Source organism: Asterias amurensis, chromosome 15 (genome assembly GCF_032118995.1).
Source record: "Asterias amurensis chromosome 15, ASM3211899v1".
Taxonomy (NCBI): domain Eukaryota; kingdom Metazoa; phylum Echinodermata; class Asteroidea; order Forcipulatida; family Asteriidae; genus Asterias; species Asterias amurensis.
In genome coordinates this window covers 14,891,026-14,912,406 of record NC_092662.1, presented here as the reverse complement: position 1 = coordinate 14,912,406, position 21,381 = coordinate 14,891,026, and the positions used below count along the sequence as shown (strand labels likewise).

General features: G+C 38.7%; 1 protein-coding gene across 1 annotated transcript; it reads left to right on the top strand.

Annotated features, from left to right (window-relative positions):
* Positions 1-654: 654 nt before the first annotated feature.
* Positions 655-19,109, top strand: LOC139948302 (uncharacterized). Its single transcript, XM_071946414.1, has 14 exons — positions 655-832; positions 2,142-2,336; positions 2,932-4,524; positions 5,913-6,036; positions 8,454-8,551; positions 10,539-10,663; positions 11,689-11,741; positions 12,365-12,431; positions 13,310-13,417; positions 14,056-14,226; positions 14,824-14,939; positions 16,287-16,423; positions 16,661-16,707; positions 17,097-19,109. Exons 2-14 carry the CDS (start codon positions 2,170-2,172, stop codon positions 17,177-17,179), a joined length of 2,889 nt encoding a protein of 962 aa, XP_071802515.1. The 5' UTR covers positions 655-832; positions 2,142-2,169; the 3' UTR covers positions 17,180-19,109.
* The last annotated feature ends 2,272 nt before the right edge of the window (positions 19,110-21,381 follow it).

Here is a 21,381-nt window from a genome sequence, read left to right as displayed (position 1 = left end):
TATAAAACTTTGAAGAAAATTATGAATGTTGACTGGCCTTTTAATTAACCATGGATGTAGAACTTGCTGTTTCTGAAAACAGAAAGGTTGACCATGGGTTGGGATGGGTTGACCATGTTGACAATTGCTTAATTTGGTGTAAAATTAGAATTATAATTTTATTCCTCCATGTTATAAGTATTACTAGCTTTGTATTTGTCACACAATTTTTGCACATTTTTCAGGCAGCAGGCTACGCGCTAGGAGGCACCTTTCTTGCCAAAAACTTTTAAACTTTTAAAACTTCCCCCCCCCCCCCCCGCCCCGCCCGAGAAAAAAAATCTCACTTGGTTGGTTGGACAGTCAACTCGACTAAATAGTCGAATGTCGTTTTAAACGTGCCAATATCGATGGTCACGAAAGGTCGAGCTTGCCGTTGGTCGAGTGGATCTGCTGTATTTAGCATGCAATAGTCATGTCGCCACTGAGGTCGAGTTGGTTCTTTGGCCGACTTGTTAATGGTCGAGTTAGCTATTGTTCGGGTCGTCTTCAGTCTAGTCTTAACCCAAGACGTCAATATTGTTAAATCATGCTGTAAGAGGGCGCTCTAGAACGATTTACCAAAGGCGTAACATAACAAAATCCACCATCGATCACTGACGTTTTGGGCCAAGACTATCTATCTTCAGTCGAGTTGGTCCCTACGTAAAAATGTTGAAATAGTGATTCCGCGGTTTGGTTGCTGTCTGGTGTTTATCGTTGCTGCGTGTTTGTGTGGGAAGCTGTCACTCAAATGTTTAGAAATGCAACTGGAACTGACGGTTTTTTGTTTCAGCATAATCATCATTGATATGTAAGTATGTTTTCCAAAGCCTACACTTGTGTTGACAGCTTTTGAAATGTAGTTTTCAAACCATGTTTTTTCTGCCTCCCTAGCTTTTTTCATCATTATTAATTAATGTTTCAGTCACTCGAGACGCAACGTTAAAAAACCAAAAACGCATTGAGGTTTCACTCAGTACAGTAGAAATCCAGTGCCGTCTGGCTGTGGATGTCCGGTTCATGGACCGTGTACATTTATTTGAATTGTACCAAACATGATTAATTTGTAGTGATTAATATGTAAATTGTAAGTCAAAAGTGAATTTGTTGTGACTTTTTGTTGAGAATGACACTGACTGAGTGTGAATCTGTGGTGTACTGTAACTGTAAATGTAAAGTGTAACTGTAAGCATTAGGCCTAGCATGAGTGTAACACTGTATTAGTAATAGTATTAGTATTATTAAAAAGTAACAGACGTAATGACTATAATGTAAAAAAAAATATAAACACTGCAGTAACACAGTTGTCATGCATGTCATGTTTGTGTAGTGACTGACAGACATGACCGACATTGCTCATTATTGTTGATGATCACACTTTTTATTTTATTGTAAAAAAAGTACAATTTATATTAAATTATAAAACTTGCATTTAGTTTGACTGCAGTTGCACAAATGAATTGCACAATCATGAAATTGTGATTCAGAAACTAGACGACAATAATCTAGTCAATGTATGTGAAATCAGCGATTAGCTTCAAGGTAGGATTCGAACCTTACAACCTTGTAATTTGCAAGTCTTGCACTTGGTTGGTTGCAGTCTTAACCACTGGACCACGAAAGTGTGTAACTCAGTAGTCAGTGTTTAGAACTTATCACGATTCCCAGCTGGCTGTTTTTTATCGGGCCCCTTTAAGCCCCTTTTTATGGCACCCCCTTTTTATCCTTCCTAATTGCCTTTCGACAATAGACCGATCCACTAAGAAGCTCCGCCCCATTGCATATTGACCAATCACAACAAAATGAAGGTCCGACATGCGTGCGCATATCTTGGCGCCCGTGGCAGAGTTGTGCAGAAAGGCATTGGAGAGCCCCACGTGTCGTTGCTCACATGTGCGTCGTGGGCGGAGCCTACTGGATCGGTCTATTGAGAAACAACAGCCCGCTGGGAATTGTGATAAGAGAAGGTCAATGAAGGATTTGTAATTTTCACAAATGATATTGAGATGTCGTCTCATTTGTCATAGTCATTTATGTTAATTTAGCCAGTGACATTTTGAATCACATCATTGTCTTGCATGAATTACTGACAAATACAATATTTGGTTTTCATTCCACAGAATGGCATTCTGAGTCCAATCCCCCACAATGGCCACTGATTTTGATGCGTTGCTAGGTGTAGACTCCCTCTCCAGTCTTGAGCAAGAGACTAATATTTTATCGGCACGATCCACCAGCTCTCAGAGTTCTTTGGATGATGTCTTAGGAGGGCACCAGACAAGGAAGAAGAAATCAAGCACGCTAAGTCGCTTAAAGTAAACATCTTATTCATTTATTAACTGTGTTGTATTGTATTGATTTTGTTCCAAAAACTGAACGAACCCCATACTCTGGGGAAAGGTTACAACAATAACAACATTTAAACCTTACAATACAGCAAAAAAGGAGAGATTAGCTTATTACAAATATAAACTTATACGTTGGATTTCCTTTAACTTAAAAGCGAAGAATATGTACTTGGCAACACAATTCATTTTTCATTATAAGGAAAAATAAATTGGCACTTCTCAGATAAGATACTGAGATACCGTTCAATGTTAAAATGACCACTGGCAAGTTTGTTGTCAGAATTTTTAAATTGTCAAAATCATCATTAGTTACAGATACCGGATAATAGTTAAGATAATTCTTAAAACCTTTATAGATGGTCTGACTTTTCAACCAATTTGAAATGTCAGTTCTAGAAAGGTTGAAACGTCGGGCCATTAACTATTTTTACTATTATACCATGTTCCTTTTGGCTGTTAAACAGTTTGCAACAGCTAATTCTATTTCCTATTTCATCGAAAATAATGCCTTCATAGAAAAACCAAGAAATAACTGTTTTTGGTTTTTTGTGTTTTTGAGCAGAAAATTGAAGAAGCCTACAGATATTCATCAACACCTTGATGGACTTTCTTCTACCCCGCCCATCGATGAAATACCAAAGGATCTGACGGAATTCAAACCAATCAAACAAATCAATGGGCAAGCGAAAGAGACTCTCGACCAAAGCCGTGAAAAAACTTCACAAAGACTCCAAGATGGACAAGACGAAATCTCATCAATTCTCACGAGAGATCGTGATTTACTTAACAAGAAACCATCGCCCTCCCCTCGTATCAAACCTCGTCGTTTCAGGCCTCAAGAAGGAAACGGAGGTGTGGAGGTTGGGGCCGAAGTCCGAGCAAAGCATAACCAAAGTGAATTTGGAAGTCACCCTTCACCTTTTGGAAGACTATCCGGAGCCCCACCCCTTAATGGAGTGAATAGCATTTCCTACAAGAATGGAAACACAGAGGCAACTCCGGAAGACGGGCAGGATAGCAGTAGCGCCCTCAAGGCGCAACGATTCCCATCACCGAAAGTGAGACCGCGCAAATTTCATGACGAGAGTTTGATGGGATATAACGCGGCGGAAATGCGCTTATCTAAGAGGGAGATGGAACCGTCCGAGAGTAGTGAGCATAAAGCCAAAGAACAGGAGTTTAATTACAGAAATTTGGACCCCGTTTTGACATCTACGGAGCAGGTGTCATCGTTACCGCCAGTGAATATGGAACAAAATGAAAGGACAAGTATCGGACAGTGGAGAAATAATCAAACGTCAGTTGAGAAATCAACAGAAATCAATCCAGAGAGTGGTGAGAATGTATTGTCGAGTAAACCGTCTGACGAGATCTCAGAAGAAATATCTGAAGACATTGACACCGGTTCGGACTCGGATGATCTTGTTATCCCAGACAACAGCGCAAAGAGAAACGTCCACGAAACCAAACTGAACGCAACATACGGTGTCGAGTCTCTGACAAGAATCTCAGCGGACGGACAAAGTGACTCTGTGGAAATATCGAGTAGTAGCATAAGTTCCCTCACCGACGTATCTAAGTTAACGTCGCCAATCTCGGCCTCGACACCAACGAAGACAAACTCTGAAATGAATCTTAAGTCAACGATACCAAGTTCAGATGACGACGAGGATATTGTTGTTAGCACCTTCGCCAATAAACAAGTAGAGGAGGTGATCATGCCAACGACTTTACAAGCCGAAGAGACGACTATGAAAAAATTAACATCGGAGGAATTCGCGGCAGAGTTGAATCAACTTAGTGAAGACGAAACGTTGTTGAACTACAACCAGTCTCTAAACAAGAACGTTTCAAGTACGGTGATCCAAGACGATAGTGTATTCAATAAGGAGACAACTTTAACGACTGATCTAGAATCTGTTGACCAGACTGCAAAGTTAGCGAACGATCGTCCAACGCCTCTAATTGTTGAACCATCTCCCCAATCATCATCGCTTGTCTCGATATCAAAGAAATCCTACCGGGACGACGTTGATAACTCAGTTGCCATGTCTGAGCCAACTTTCGGAAGTAACTCCATGTTTTCAGATACGAATCGCTCCTTCATGTCGACGGGTGCGCTATCGACGATTACAACGAGAAGTGCCAGACACAAGTAAGCAGTTTCTTATTTTCTATAGTTGAGTCCTGAATAATGAGGTTTTGTTTGTGGTAAAGTGACAGGCCTCAAAAGAAAATTATACTAGGAGTACAGCAATCTCCGCTGCAGTGGTCCGCTGGCAAAATGTCAGTTAAAATGCCCAAGGACCAGTTAGAATTTTGCCAACTAGTCAGGCTGGCAAATGGATTGCTTGCCACTGCTGCACGCACGTAATCCACTGATTGGGGGAAAAACAAATTCAAATCACTTAGGCCTAGTCCCCTGGTATTTAAGTTGAAAGAAAATCCCAAAATACAGACCAGTGTAAAAGCTTGTGGACCAGCGAAATGTCAAGCTAATTGGTCCTACTGGCTAGTCTCTGAAAAATACCAAGGGCAAACCCTATCAGAAAAAAATCTCCCTTGACTCTCCGTGTGTTAATTAAGCAGTGATGTGAGTAGCCTTTAGTCAAGGCGCACGCGGCACACCGGATGGCACGCACAGCCCCAAAAATGTAGCGCACGAAAAAAGACTATCACCGCGAGCGTAGAAGCCGCGAAGCGCCTTTACCAACTCGTTTTGGGGGCCTTATGTTTTTCTTTACATTTACCAATGATTTTGGTGGGAGAAAATGTAACGAATTTGCATCGAACGTTCTTGTGACGTCATGCAAGTAATTGTGGCTTCTTATTGGCCAGCAACTCACCACGCAACTCAACTCACTGACTCAGCAACTCATCACGCAACTCACCACGCATGTAATGCATTATGCATTACATTTTCTCCCACCAAAATTGTTGGCAAATTTTTAAAAAAACATAAGGCCCCAAAACCAGTTGGTAAAGGCGCTTCGCGGCGATAGTCTTTTTTTCGTGCGTTACATTTTTGGGGTTGTGCGTGCCATCCGGTGTGCGGCGTGCGCCTTGACTAAAGGCTATGATATGAGATGATAAATCACTAGATGTTAAATATGCATTAAAAACATTATTTGGTTTAACCCCACAACAACAATTTGACGTGTGTGAATCCCTGTTTTCTCTGTACTTTCCCCCAAGTCCTGTGAACAAAATCAACAGGCATATTACTCGTGTTGGATTGCACCCATAAGCCTTTTTGAGATATGGCGGACACAATGCTATACAAGCTCTCAGTTCCGGTTGTTTCCCCAATAGCCTCAAAGTTTCCTACATCAGGCCGCTCATCAAGAAATCAAACCTGGACAAGTCGAAAACTACAGACCGGTTGCAAACTTAAACTATCTTTGAGGAGTCATCGAACGAGTAGTTTCATCACCAAACAGTGGACTACTATAGTGTCCGCCATACCTCAAAAAGGCCATATCATTACATTTTTTCTCTGTTCAAACCTTTTTAGTAAAATGTTTTTCTTTGACTATTTTATAGGAGTTATTTAAGCGGAGGAGCCAGTACCTCAGGATCGTTGATGAGTAAGGAGGAATTGGAACGATTCTTCCCGGATAGGAAAGTGAAAATCTTCATCACAACTTGGAATATGTGTGAAGGAAAGGTAAAAAAAATAGTAAATTTTCGTACTTTTAAAAGTTTCATCAAAACAGATAAGTTTTAGGAAAGTTTATTCGTGCAAATTATGGAGCTTGGAGCTTATACTGTTATTATATAGCCAAACAAAATAATAAGCCATCATTTAGTTAGGATGGCATTTCTGCCTTTATTTGTTGGGAATTTGTTCTAGGTTTGTTTTTTTGTGTTTTCTCAAATCTTTTTTTCATGCACTTTCACAATATAGAACTTTTAATGCATTTTAATGCGGAGTATCCGCTCACAACTGGTTATAAACCCTGGTCATTATCGAAGGTTTAAACACCCCCACGTGACGCGCTCTCCACCAAATAGGAATAGCGAAACTGTCTGAGGTATTTATGAATGACCATTAAAACTGACTTGGAAAAGTGCCCTGGAGAGCTGTTGATTTTATACAACACTGTTAGAAACTAAGTGAGGATACTGGTCATTGAAAATTGCCAAAGTATTGGAAGTATGCCCTGCTTTAAGATTATGAACAACTATGAAAAAATTAACCCAAAGTAACACGTTTAAACAACACATGAAAAAGCATACGTCAAGACCGGCTCCGCGGTAGTACAGTTATTACTATCCTATTTAAGCTAAAGTAATAGTCCCAGCTAATTTCTATACCTCTGCCAGGTAATAGTTAATAAGCGGGACAGTTTTTTTCAGAACTGAGAAAAGTCTCCCGAACACCCGAAGAATCTACTCTGCGGTAGTAGAATTAAGCAAGACAGTTCTCTAAGAACAAACTCTACCTGGCAAGTAGATACACACATGGTGTTAACGCAAACCAAATATATATTGATACCTCACCATGCAATGCCTCAAAGCCTATCTATTTTTCCTTCCTTCTAATGTTTGATCATTTTGTCAATTTATTTTATTGTAACCCCAAGAGTCCTAGACAAATGGACATAATGCTGATCCCATACAGTAGTGTATAAAACATAATGCAGTAATTTAATTACAGATTCTGAATAGAGAGATGTGCTTTTAGTACTGCCACGGCAGAATACGACTTGAGTACATTTAATATCTTGTTGATATAAACGACAGCAGTTATAATTGCTTACAATACATCACCATACGTCCATTGTAATCAATACAATAGATGCATCAGAAGGTCGGATGTCAATTGCAATGTACTCTGTGTTGTCATGACGATCATGACTCGCAGTTTGGATATGATCGTGACACTTCAGGCCTGATACTTCACGGAGGCAACGGAGGCGATTGCCTCCGTTGCCCCTTGCCATTGCCTTGGTGCCCTTAAAATGCACAAGTAGAAATTTACAATTTCCTCATAGGGTACCCTTTGCTAAAGAGAAAATGCCTTGGTGCCCTTGCCATTTCAAAAACGAAGCATACAGCCCTGCACTTATTGACAATATTTTTTACAAAAGAGCATAAAGCACTGATAGAGTGGGTTCAATAGAATGCATTGTATTTAATTTGGGAAACAGTATGTTCCGTTAAAAAGAATGGATTAGAAAGTGTAGATTCGTGAATGGAGTGTACGAGCCCAAGGCGAGTACATTGTATTCACGAATCTACACTTTAGAGTCTATTCTCTGACTTAAACTATTTCCCCCATTGGTTCTGAGAAATCCAATTCATTGAAACTGTTATATTGAAAATTTGAACTCAATTAGTCATCAAAGTTGCGAGATAATATTGGAAGTAAAACACCCTTGTCACACGAAGTTGTGTGCTTTCAGATGCTTGATTTCGGGACCTCAACTCAAAATCTAATTCTGAGGTCTCAAAATCAAATTCAAATATTTTAGTTGAAAATTACTTCTTTCTTGAAAACTACGTTACTTCAGAGGGAGCCGTTTCTCACAATGTTTTATACTATCAACAGTTCTCCATTGCTTGTTACCAAGTAAGTTTTTATGCAACAGGTATTTTGAGTAATTACCAATTACAGTGCAGTGGACACTATTGGTAATTACTCAAAATAATTATTAGCATAAAACCTTACTTGGTAACGAGTAATGGGGAGAGGTTGATAGTATAAAACATTGTGAGAAACGGTTCCCTCTGAAGTTGAGTAGTTTTCAAGAAAGAAGTAATTTTCCACGAATTTGATTTCGAGACCTTGCAGATTTAGAGTTTGAGGTCTCGAAATCAAGCATCTAAAAGCACACAACTTCGTGTGACAAGGGTTTTTTTTCTTTCATTATTATCTCGCAACTCTGATGTCCAATTGAGCTCAAATTTTCACAGGTTTGTTATTTTATGCATATGTTGAGATACACTGAGTGAGAAGACTGGTCTTTGACAATTACCAGTAGTGTTCACTGCCTTTAAAGTGAAGTATTTCTCAGAATGCTTTAAACTATCGAAAGCTGAGTTTATTCTAAACATTCATAACATATATTTTTGTTTCAGGTTTTACCGGAGAACTTAGAGGAGTTACTCCTACCAGAGGACTGTGTTTTAGTTCAAGACATTTATGTGATTGGGACTCAAGAATCGGGATCCGATGGGTAAGACTAAATAATTTGCTCTCCTTTTTTTAAAATTTAATGGCAGGGTGTTCTTTTGGTATTCCACAAATTAATGACCGTGAAACAAATTTACTCAGTAAAGAGCGCTTGAGAGCTGTTGATATATACATGCACTATGAAACATAAATAATAATAAAAATAATAACGATGCATTTATAATGCGCCATCTATCTAGTGTACAAGACCCTATTCCGAGGCGCAGAACAAAAAAACAAATATAGAATACAGTAACAAATTATACAATGAATAATCTAAGTCAAGACATGTAATGAGCTAAGTGTTAAATAAATGAGTTTTCAGCAAGTTTTTAAACACTGGAAGAGAACTACAGCATCTGATGATAGGTAAAGCGTTCCAAAGTTTAGGAGTCCAATCAGAAAAGGAAGCGACCCACTTTGGAGTAATGTGGTTTTAGAGAAAGAGGTTTTTTTCACCAATAAATTTGAATCAGAGAAAGGCTTCCTTTCTGAAAGGAATTCTGAAAGGAATTTGAAAGTACACAATTTTATGGATCAAGGATGTATTTTCTTTCATTATTTTTCAGCAACTTTGGATGACAAATTGAGCCTAAATGTTTTTTTGTTTTGAGTTGGGTTTTTCTATGTGAGGACACTGGTCTTTGCCAATATTACCAAAAGTATACCCTGACTTTATAGTTTGATTTCCTTTAAAATTGACTCTGACAAGAATTGAAAAAATAAGACTATTATCCCTACATGTAATTTCTCCGCCCAACGTAGCGACTTAAGCGATTAGAAGTTATTTATGGTGCAGACAAACCCATAACATTTCTGAGTATAACCAATATATTACAACTCCTAGCAACCGTAACTAAGCAACAGATTTGTACATGTAATTGTCAGCCACCAGATGTGGACAATTTCTGTCAGACTTTGAAAACAAAGACTAACGACTTACAGTGGTTCAGAACATGGTGAAAGGCTTCTGAAGATATGTTGACCTTTACCAATTGCCCTGTGATGTATTTTTGTCAGAGATCGTGATCCTTACTCAGACGTCCTTGGATTGAGTCAAATTGAAACCCAATGCATTGACTGTTGTTAGTCTTTTACAGTAAATCCATTTATTTTTCATGAATGAATAAATGTCTACAAAATACTTGTATCTATATAGCCATTCAAATCAAAAGCCAAATGGTGTTTTTTTTTGAGGGGGGTCTTCTGTTATTATTATATGAGAAAATAAAATTAGGCGGAGCTGTTGCAAATTGCTTACCAACCAAAATGACCCTATGGTATCACAAACCTGATACTGCACGGAGGCAACGAAGGCGGTTGCCTCGATGCCTCCCAATCATTGCCGTGGTGCCCTTGAAATGCTCCAGTAGAAATTTACAATTTCCTCATAGGGTGCCCTTTACCAAGGAGAAAATTGTTGATGCCCCTTGCCCTTTAAAAAATTAAGCATCCATGCCGGTATTATTATCATTATAATTTTTATTTATTTTTATTTTTGTTTGGGGGGGGGGGGGTAGTGAAATTCTTGTTATCTGTTGAACTAATTAGTTTTCATTTTTTTTTATCAGTAATGTGATCACGTTATCGTCTTATCGGCTTTTTATACCAAGCCCCAGGTGGCTATTTCGATGCTAGACTAGCCCAGTCAATTCAGCATTGCGATAATAGTAACAGTTGATTGCAAGTCACCGTGGTCCAGTGGTTATATTGCTTGACTTGCAATCACAAGGTTGTGGATTTGAATGCTACTAAGCTAACCGCTGATTTAACAAGCACTAGAACAAGTATTGTCGTCTAGTTACTTAAACCCAATTTCTTGAATGTAAATTTCATAGACATAAACTAGTGTTTGTATGAGAGAGATTGGCTGTATCCCCTTGTTGGAGTTTGTCAAGTCCCCTTGATGGGGAGAACCTTTAATTAAACAAACAAACGAATACAAACTCAATCTATTTTGACATATTTCATGATTCTCATTTGATACTTAGCCAAGAGTGGGAGGTGCGTCTACAAGAGACGCTGGGTCCATCTCATGTTCTTCTTCAATCAGCGACGTACGGCGTCTTACGACTTCTTATCTTCATCAGACGGGACCTCATCTGGTTCTGCTCAGGTATACCAAACATCTTACAGGTTTTAGTTCAAGAAACTTCACTTTGAAAATGTGAGAAATCTTTGGATGACCATGTATTGTCTTGTGAATTTTTTTCACTTCATGACTGGTTTAATTACTGAATTTTATACTAACTTATACTTTCGTTTCCGAAGGGAATGTATACAATGGGTAATCACTCTTAAAATTAATGACAATAATGAAATCTTTGGATTAGAAGCCTACAACAGCGTTTTAATTAGTAGAAGCATTTTGAGAAATATTTAACTTAAAAGTTTCGTAGTTGTGGAAAAAGATTTTTTTATTTTTATGAAAAAGTTTGCAGTAACACCATGTAATGACTATATCTAAATGAGTTGGGGTGGTTCTGAAAAGAACCGTTGGTTTCAATTTGACGTTTCGATCAGTATGCTCTGATCGTCTTCTGGAGAAAGCTGGAAAGCTGTGCTTTCTCAAGAAGACGATCAGAGCATACTGATCGAAACGTCGAGTTGAAACCAACAGTTCTTTTCAGGACTACCCAACTCATTACAGACAGTCATTACATCATGTTACCCCAAACCTATCCATATCGTATTTCCACCACGCAAATTACCAAATCCTACTTATATTTTTTTGCCCGAAAATTTGAATCTGAATCTCGAGCGTTAGGGTGCTGTCTCAGATTGTGTATTCCTATTAGGGATCATTTTTCCTGTGTAGAAATATTCGCTCCGGATTTCCCGCGATGTCTAAAAACACGACCACCTTTTGAAATGAAATTTTCACATGTTAGTTATAAAGTATCTTCTTTAATAAAGGATTAAAAAAAACAAGGGTATCAAGTTTAGAATTTGAGGTCTCGAAATCCAGCATCTGAAAGCAGACAACTTCGTGTGACAAGGGTTTTTTTTTCTTTCATTATTATCTCGCAACGACCAATTGAGTTCAAATTTTTTACAAATTACCAATAGTGTCCAGTGTCTTTAAACCACTATCATTTTCTCAAATAACTGATTTTGATAATTCCTTATTTTATTTGACAGCTGTTGAGGAAGATACCGTGTCTACAAGAGTATTCTCAATGATCAAAACCAAGGTATGATATAAGAAAATATGATTTAATAAGTTTCATTGTCAAGAACTTTGAACTTTTTGGATACATGATCAAGAACTTTTTTGTAGGCCTTTCTAATTACCCCCCAAAACTGGTTTAAGCCCGGTTGACACTTTCTGCGAATGCTTCATGCGATATGAATTTCTTTGCGTCACAAAGGAAAATGGAGCGCGTACTGATTGTTGCGTCACCAAAATTCGCTTCGCATTCGCAGGAAGTTATAAACCGGGCTTTACTGATAAATGAAAGGGTGTTTACCAATGAAATTTTTCAGTTATTAAGAAACTAATTATTATTGCACTACCTGCATATTATGTAAGTAATTTTGTATGGCTAATACATTTGTTCAAATTTATTCACAAAGAAACAGTGCTTCAGAGCTCAGCTAGGTTGATTCAGTTGGACTAGCTAGCAACCATTCATGCATCGTGGAAGTGACATCTATGTTCTAGTCTAGTCAACTCTAGTCAGCTAACTAATTTTGCTCAATGCTATTTGTCCATTTTAACTTGGCTCTTGACCTTTTACTTGGCCATTGACCTTTTGAACTTTAATATGGCTTTTGACGTGATGTTGACCTTTGTTTCTTCTGTGGTTCTTTGCAGGGTGCAGTAGCTCTGGGCTTTACCTTCTTCGGCACGTCGTTCTTGTTCATCAATTCACATTTTGCAGGTAACTAATGTCATCACCATCATCCTTCGGCCCTGCACCCTCATCCATAGCAAAACAGCCCACTTGAGGCAAAAAAATGACATTTTGGGAAAGCCTGTACACAGATTAAAGGGTCGTTGTACTTTTTGTAGGACAAAAGACACAATGTACACTGATTTACATTAAACTTACACAGTTTGAAGATAATGATAGTAGAGAGAATTCTTTTTTTTGCGGGAAGCCAGTGAAGAGATTTAAGTAGAGGGCTTAATTCCTTGCTGTTTCTGTGTGCTTTCCGCCTCTCTCTCTCTCTTTTCATGTATTTCCATTTTCTGCTTCTGTTACACCAGTATACCTGTTTATGTGTTGCGTTGTCATTAATTAGCCTTCGAGTAAGACTCCGCTAGGGTCTAAACATCAGGCCATTAACTATTTTTGGCCAATTACCGATGACATTTGGTGCTCATTAGGAAACATTGTTGTTTCTCTCCTATTGGTGTTTCATTGTGTGCTCGGAATCCTGGTAGTTCTTCCGGGGATTATCAGGGTTGTTTTTTTAGGGGTGTATTTTTAGTACAATGGGAAAATAGTATTTACATAAGGGAGCATGGGAGGGGGGTTACCCCCCCCCCCCAACATGTGCATTATATTTTCTGCAACTTTTGTGTGTAGATCTTTTCACTTTTCAAAGAATAATTTACTTCAAAATATACAGTTTTCTGTCATTGAAATTGAATTGTTATTAAAAACAAATTCAGTATCATAATCACTGGTCAAGTTTACTCTTTGCTTGTACTATAGTTGTCCATGTGATTCTGTGTTGTCTTGTTGAGAGTATGGAAATAAATGTTCAACATTATTTAACTGAATTTAATTTTATTTTACTCTGATTGACACAGCTGGGGATGAACAGAATAAAGAGCGGATCGCTGACTATCAGAAGATCATTAAAGAGCTTCAACTCCCGGTCAAAGTTCCACCAACAAGGAAATATAACAATCTGAATAGTAAGTCTAGTATCCCGTCTTCAAAATTAAACTTGCTGTTTAGTCAAGTCATTAAACAGCGGGATCTGTATCCATGTGCGAGGCTCCAGTCTGAGGTTGAAGCCACTGAACCAAATGGACCCAATTTTATGAAGTTGTTTAGCAGAAGATCAGTAAATTTCTTTGCTGTGCAAAAAAATAAGTGGAAAATCAGTAAATTTCTTTGCTATGGAAAAAATTAGTGGAAAATCAGTAAAAAAAATTGCTGTGCAAAAAAATTTGTGGAGCACTAGTCGCAACAATGTAAGCTTTATGGAATGTTGGACGGATAACCTGTTTCTGCTAAGCAAGATTTTCCTCTGCTTGTTTTTTGCTATGCTTGCAGGCTTTATGAAATTAGGCCCTGAATGACCAATGATAATGGTGAGAGTACCACTTGGAGACAGATTAAATATTTTGAATGAAGCACAAATAGTGGCTTAGCACAACAATACAATGCTTGCCAGAAAAGGGTTACCAGTTAAAATTCCATGTCACATGTACACTTTTTGACTGGTATCCTGCTCATTTCTGCTAAGCAAAAAAACTTGTGAGCAATATTTTCTGCTTAAGCACCTTTTATGAAATTGAGTCCTAATTGTATTTTGATCTATTTTTAGCTGACGTCACAACTCGTTTCGACTGCACCTTCTGGTGTGGAGACTTTAACTTTCGTCTTGTTGAGAACAGAGCCAAGGTGGAGAACTGGGCGGGGAAACTACGAGACGGGAAAAACGATGACTATGGAATCCTCCTGCAGCATGATCAACTGAAGAAAGCCATGGAGAAAGGTAAGATGGTTTGAAGATATATCAGTGAATGACTCTAGGGCTTGAAGTTAGAGAGAAATGGCAGGCCTGAAACTTCACTGAGACCATGGCCCCCAGTGTCCCGTTCTTGGCCTTGGTGCCCCTTCAAAAGTTTCCTTATTAATGGCCGATGGCCTCTGACTGGCACCCCGAACAAAGGTATTGACAAAATAGGGAGTTGCCAACATGGGGCTATAGATAGTTTAGCTGGTAGAGCGTTGGTACATTAACCCGGAGGCCGTTGGCACCGGTAATGTTTTGATCTTTTCTGGAGACAGACGCTACTTTACTGGCACGTCAAATATCAGAGCTTCCAAATCTCCCTGACTCTGCAGAAAGTTCCCTGAAAATAAACCGCTCTTTTTATGTTCTGATGAAGAAATTTGTTGAAAATACTCCCGACTTTGTCCCTATAAACATGAATGTAATTAAAAAAAATATCTCCCCGATTGTTGAACAAAATCTCCCTAATTTGAAGACGCAAAATTAATGTTAGCAGCTCTGGACCAAAGAAATAAATAAATAAAAGACAAGAAAGAAGACACAAAAATAACAATACCATTCTATTGTTTGTTCTAGATATGGTTTTTAAAGGGTTCCACGAAGGAGAGATAAAGTTTCTACCCACCTACAAGTACGACATCGGTGGCGATGTATATGACACTTCAGCTAAAGCTAGAGTGCCATCCTATACAGTAAGTATTAGGTCTGTCATGTACCCTGTATCCAATCACAGTTTTTCTTTTCTTATAAGAGATCGCCTAGGCTACACTCCAAGGTCGGGGCCAAGGGGTACCCACTTCACAGGGTTACCCCCTTCACAGTCCGTAAGGATGTAGGCTTGGGTGTTATCCGCTAGGAGCCATCTACTCCTGGGGCTAAAACAGGGTTACCCCCTTCACAGTCTGTAAGGATGTAGGCTTGGGTGTCATCCACTAGGAGCCACCTACTACTGGGGCTGGAACAGGGTTACTCCCTTCAGTCAGTAAGGATGTAGGCTTGGGTGTCATCCACTAGGAGCCATCTACTCCTGGGGCTGGAACAGGGTTACCCCCTTCACAGTCAGTAAGGATGTCGGCATGGGTATCATCCACTAGGAGCCTGGCTGGTAGAGCAGAATGCGTTTCTTTACCAACTTTTTATGAAGCAATTATGGTGAAGTGCTTTGCTCAAGGGTACAAGTGTCATGACCAGGACTCGAGCTGACAACACCAGGGCCCAATTTCATGGCTCTGCTTACAGTAAGCACAGAATCGGCGCTTACTGAAGCAGGGAATTCTGTGCTTACGGCAAGCCTATTTCACGGGTTAGCAGCGAATTTTGCTGTCTGCGTGTGCGTACTCCACGTTACTAGGCATTCTACGCTTACAAGGCTAGCGCAGAATTTCGGCGCTTGCAAGTAAGCGGGGAATCAATATCGTAAGCGCAGAACTCAGCGGTAAGCAGAACCATGAAATTGGGCCCAGAGCTTTGGTCCAGTGATTATATGCTGTCTGTATGAGTTTCCATGTCATAGGGTCGTAACCAGAAGCACACAAAAACAATGCAAATCTGTCGTAAAGGCCCAAGCTGGTTGCCTAATATTCTTGCTAACCTGTGAAATACTCTTACGCTTACAGGCAGTGGGCGCTATCGGTAATTACTCAAAATAACTATCAGCATAAAACCTCACATGGTAACGAGTAATGGGGAGAAGTTGATAGTAGTATAAAACATTGGAGAAACGGCTCCCTCAGAAGTGACATAGTTTTCGAGAAAAACGCAACTTTCCACGAATTTGATTTCGAGACCTCAAGTTTAGAATTTGAGGTCTCGAAATCATCCATCTAGAAGCACTCAACTTCGTGTGACAAGGGTGTTTTTTCTTTCATTATTATCTCGCAACTTCGATGACCAATTGAGCTTAAATTTTCACAGGCTTGTTATTTTATGCTTATGTTGAGATACACCAAGTGAGAAGACTGGTCTTTGACAATTACCAATAGTGTCCAGTGTCTTTATGCAAATTTTGATCAGCATGATTTTTTTTATTTTGATTTCAGGACCGAGTACTTTGTAAGAGTCGACGATCAGATCAGATACACAACGTATTGTACAACGCAAGCAATAGCATCAAAACGTCCGACCATAAACCAGTCTATGCAATGTATGAAGTCAAGATAAGACCAGGAAAAGATGAGTAAGTACAGCTGTAATATCGATAAAATATTGACGGAATGAATGTAAGAACAAGGGATGTGAAAGCAAAGTAGGATCAATCGGAAGGATTTGAAACTCTGCATGGTGGAAACATAATCGGGTGAGGTTTGGGGTAGCACAGTGTGTAAATCTCTTTTGAGTAGTGTAGTGGTTCTGAAAAGAACCGGTGGTTGACAAATTTTACATGTGGTAATAACATTTTCCTTTCTGTTGACAGCTCGCTCACATCGGGTGGAGTGTTTTCAAGGGATGTGTTTGTTGAAGGTGAGTACAGTCTCTCTCTAACTTTTCAGTCTTTCTCAATTTTGAGATGAAACACGGCACACCATTTTGTGGAGTCACAAATTCGACTTCATAAAAATGGCGTGCCGTGCTAGTTCACGATGTAAAAGGGAAACGGTACCATTTTTATGCAAATTTGTTTGGTTGTTTGGATCATAATATTCTACTTCTCTCTAACCATGCATTTCATAACAAACGGTTTCAAACGCTTTTCAAAGACCAACTCGCCCATTCCAAGGCAACATGGTTAGAATAGTATTAACATGGAGATAACAGGTGTTAGTTGTCAGACAAAAAGGATGTGTTTGTCAAACCTCTTTCTTTAATGGAGCATTCTGTAATGAGTAAATTTTGGTTTATCCTCTTTATAGCCAATAAGAGACGAGCAGCAAAGGCCGCCATGTCCGGCACTACGATGTCACAAAAATCCAGCACTGTTTGTTCTGTTATGTGACGCGGAGCTGCAGATACCATGCACTACAGGGAGTTTCTGTCATGTAGCCATGCTGCAGATTCCACGCACTATAGGGAGTTTTTGTCATGACGAAGCCACACTGCAGACACCATGCACTGCAGGGAGTTTCTGACATGTAGCCATGCTGCAGATTACACGCACTACAGGGAGTTTCTGTCATGACGAAGCCACACTGCAGACACCATGCACTACAGGGAGTTTCTGTCATGAAGCCATGCTGCAGATTCGACGCACTATAGGGAGTTTCTGTCATGACAAAGCCACACTGCAGACACCATGCACTACAGGGAGTTTCTGGGCAACCACGCATGAGTGGGCGCATATAATTAATGGGCCACAGGTCTAATTAAAATGTGCTAGACTCGGGCACATTTTTGTTAACCAAAAAAAGGGGTTATTAGCAGAGTGTGCTGGATAAAAAAAATACTATTTAATACTATTTAATACTTGGAGTACTATTTAATTAAATATTTTTGAAAAGTATTTATAGATTGTGACATTTCAAGCAATATTCTTATGCAGGCTAAACTCTTCTTTTTATTCATTCCTAACTTATTATATATTTATGTACAAAATATTTGGCGTGTTAGTGTATCCTCTCATTATTTATGTATTACTTGCGTAATTTTGTGTGAACATATGCCTTGGGGAGTTTTTTGTTTTATATTTTATCCTTTTCACTGCTGTGTGTGAGTTTATTCATAGTATTGTGCACGGTCTACGACTTGAGTTCTGTAATTTGTAGAATGTGTGTTCGAATCCTGTCCTGGTCAGTTGCATAGTTGGCTTGTGCGTAAAGCGCTCACCTCTCACTAAGGTGAACATGGTTCGATACCCGGTTAGGGCCATATGTGAGTTCTCTGCTGTGCCACGAGGGTTTTTTAGACCATCCGGTTTTCCTCCCTCGAAAAAAATCGAATACTTTCGATCTCTGGCTGTGCTCCGTCATAATGGGTTGATGAGGCTGGCTACTAAAGGCGCCCCCTTGCATGCCTGCTTCTCGAACACGTTGTAGCCGCGTCCTTCGCAATTTAGGTCTTAGCTGCGGGTAAGGATGATTAGCCTCCCAAATTATTTTAAAAAGGCACTTGATCATTGTTGCTTCTCTCTACCCAGGAGTATAAATGGGCACTGGTGAGAGCTGGGGAGTAACCTACAATGGACTGGTATCCTATCCAGGGGGAGTAGAAATATTCTCAGTCGTTTGAAGACACTGAACACTATTGGTAATTGTCAAAGACCAGTCTTCTCACTTGGTTTATCTCAACATTTGCATAAAATAACAAACCTGTGAAGATTTGAGCTCAATCGGTCGTCGAAGTTGCGAGATAATAATAAAAGTTGTGTGCTTTCAGATGCTTGATTTCGGGACATCAAATTCTTAACTTGAGGTCTCGAAATCAAATTAGTGGGAAATTATTTCTTTCTCGAAAACTGCGTCACTTCAGAGGGAGCCGTTTCTCACATTGTTTTATACCAACAACCTCTCCCCAGTACTCGTTACTAAGTAACGCTTTATGCTAATAATTATTTTGAGGAATTACCAATAGTGTCCACTGCCTTTAATGCAAAGGAAACCGGGTATAAACACAGGCCTAATGAGCAATATTGGCTCGGGACAGACTTAATAATATATTGGTGTGAATTATGTTATTTTATGTATTGGAGTGAAGTATTCTTTCTAACTTTTAAGCTGACTTCAAATTTATTTTAATTGCACAATGATCAACCAAGTAAATTTTAAATAACCAATTTATTTTTCAATTGTTTTCAGTATTTATTAATTATTTAATGAAAGGTTAAACCTTTCTTACCACACTGTACATTTGTGTTTATCAAATCTAAATTAAAAATATTAATTGTCATAATATGACTGATAAATTGCTGGTCAAATTAAAACAGATTTATATCAAAGACTATATACATTTCCAAAAGAGTTTTTTGTTAAGAACTGGACGTTTTATCAATTTGGGTAAACAATTGAAAAAACGGTAAGTCATGCCATTTTTTCAAATTTGGACAAAAATTGAAAAAACGTCAAGGCTTTTTTTTTTTTAATAATAGGCCAAATATTGAAAAAACGGCAGAAATAGGTCAAAAAATGAAAAACATCACACTGGGGTAAGTCCGCCATTTTTATCAAATTTGAGCCCCATTAAAAAAAAAAATCGCAAGGGATGAGTCCATTATTTTAATCCAATTTGAGCCCCAAAACTGAACAAAAAATCACAAGGGGTAAGTCCAGCTTTTATTAGCTGCGTTATCACTATCAGCAAAGAAAGAAGTTATAGTTCAAACATTTACCCGGGAACCAACTTCGCCAAGACCAATGATCACAACCCACAAGCCTACTGCGTGTGTTGATAACCGAAACAATAAAGGGCAGAGAGACAGTCTTCCGTTTCTTTTAATCATATTCGTTTTCCCGAGATACATTTGCTTATTACTATGATAAAAAATGCCCTTACGCAAACACTATCTTCAAATACTTAATTAATAATCCCAAAAGAACCTGTAATATATTCCGTCTATGGTGCTGTGTTTACAATTGTTTGCTTAATTGTCTTTAACTATTATTATTGTTTCCAATAAGCATGTGGTACCGTAGCTTATCGAATTACGTGCTGGACTAGGACCCACGAGACCCGGGTTCGATTCCCGTGTGTGTCTGTTTTCTTTTTTGCTTGTACGCAATGAGTAAATAATATAAGTAGTATTAAAATCATCTCCAAACACCAACGGGCACTGTGGCGACACGGTGCACTGGATAGTTCAATTGCGTGCAATCCAGAGCTGGTACACCGGTTCGAATCCCGCCCGTACCAAGAGGGACATGACTTTTACTGCTTGCACCAGTAATGGATTGGGGTCCGTCATGTCTATCCCCAAATTAGGTGTGGATGAGTAATACCGTGTGGGAGAGTAAAGGAGGGACCGGGACCGCAAGTCCCTTAAGGGTTCTAATGGGTGATCACCACGCTGGTTTCGGCCAGACTTTGAGTCCCCTGAATGCCTGGTCGTCACTCTGACTAACTCTTTGCACAAATTTGTTTTAACATTGTATTCATAAGATGGGACTATTTCATATATGAGAATACTTTCTCCCCAAATGTGATTTTACTTTAAGTTTTACCTGTTCACATGTTATTTTTTTCCCTTAAAATTTTGTAGCAAATCATATAGACACATTTAAAATCAAGTTTGGGCCAGTTCTTAGGTTGCAATTTTAGGATGTTAATAATGCAGTCGGCTCTGTTATATTTTATTTTGACATAGGATATGAGCAGTGGGGAAAATATTGAAAACATATAGGCTAAACATTCAAATAAACCACAAGGGGTAAGTCCAGTAAAAGATTTTTGCAAACATGGGACAAATGTTGAATCTCTTGAATGTTGAATTAAAAAGACTTTATTTTGCTCAATACTAGTTTTTATCAAATTTTGCTCAAAAAGCTACAAGGCCTTGCGTTTTTATCCAATTTTGCTCAAAAAGCTACAAGGCTATAAGCCTTGCGTTTTTAGCCAATTTTGCCTGAAAATTAAAAAAGCTTTATTTTGCTCAAATTTTGCCCAAAAGTGCTAGTTTTTATCCAATTTTGCTGAAAAAGCAATAAGGCTATAGCCTTGCGTTTTTATCCAATTTTGCTACAAAAAGCTACAAGGCCTTGCGTTTTTATCCAATTTTACTCAAAAAGCTACAAGGCTGTAGCCTTGCGTTTTTATCCAATTTTGCTGAAAAAGCTACAAGGCTATAGCCTTGCGTTTTTATCCAAGTTTTGCTCAAAAAGCTACAAGGCCTTGCGTTTTTATCAAATTTTTCCAGAAAATTAAAAAGGCTTTATTTTGCTCAAATTTTGCCCAAAAAACTACAAGGCTATAGCCTTGCGTTTTTATCAAATTTTTCCTGAAAATTAAAAAGGCTTTATTTTGCTCAAATTTTGCCCAAAAGTGCTAGTTTTTATCCAATTTTGCTCAAAAAGCAATAAGGCTATATAGCCTTGCGTTTTTATCCAATTTTGCTCAAAAAGCTACAAGGCTTATAGCCTTGCGTTTTTATCCAATTTTGCTCAAAAGCTACAAGGCTATATAGCCTTGCGTTTTTATCCAATTTTGCTCAAAAAGCCACAAGGCTATAGCCTTGCGTTTTTATCCAATTTTTCCTGAAAATTTAAAAGGCTT

What these genes read in the sequence shown, in the direction of transcription:
- LOC139948302 (XM_071946414.1), top strand. Translation starts at nt 2,170, where the DNA reads ATGGCCACTGATTTTGATGCGTTGCTAGGTGTAGACTCCCTCTCCAGT. An exon ending in CAAGAATCGGGATCCGATGG is followed by an intron (nt 8,552 to 10,538) that starts GTAAGACTAAAT and finishes TTTGATACTTAG; the next exon opens with CCAAGAGTGGGAGGTGCGTC. An exon ending in CATCAATTCACATTTTGCAG is followed by an intron (nt 12,432 to 13,309) that starts GTAACTAATGTC and finishes TGATTGACACAG; the next exon opens with CTGGGGATGAACAGAATAAA.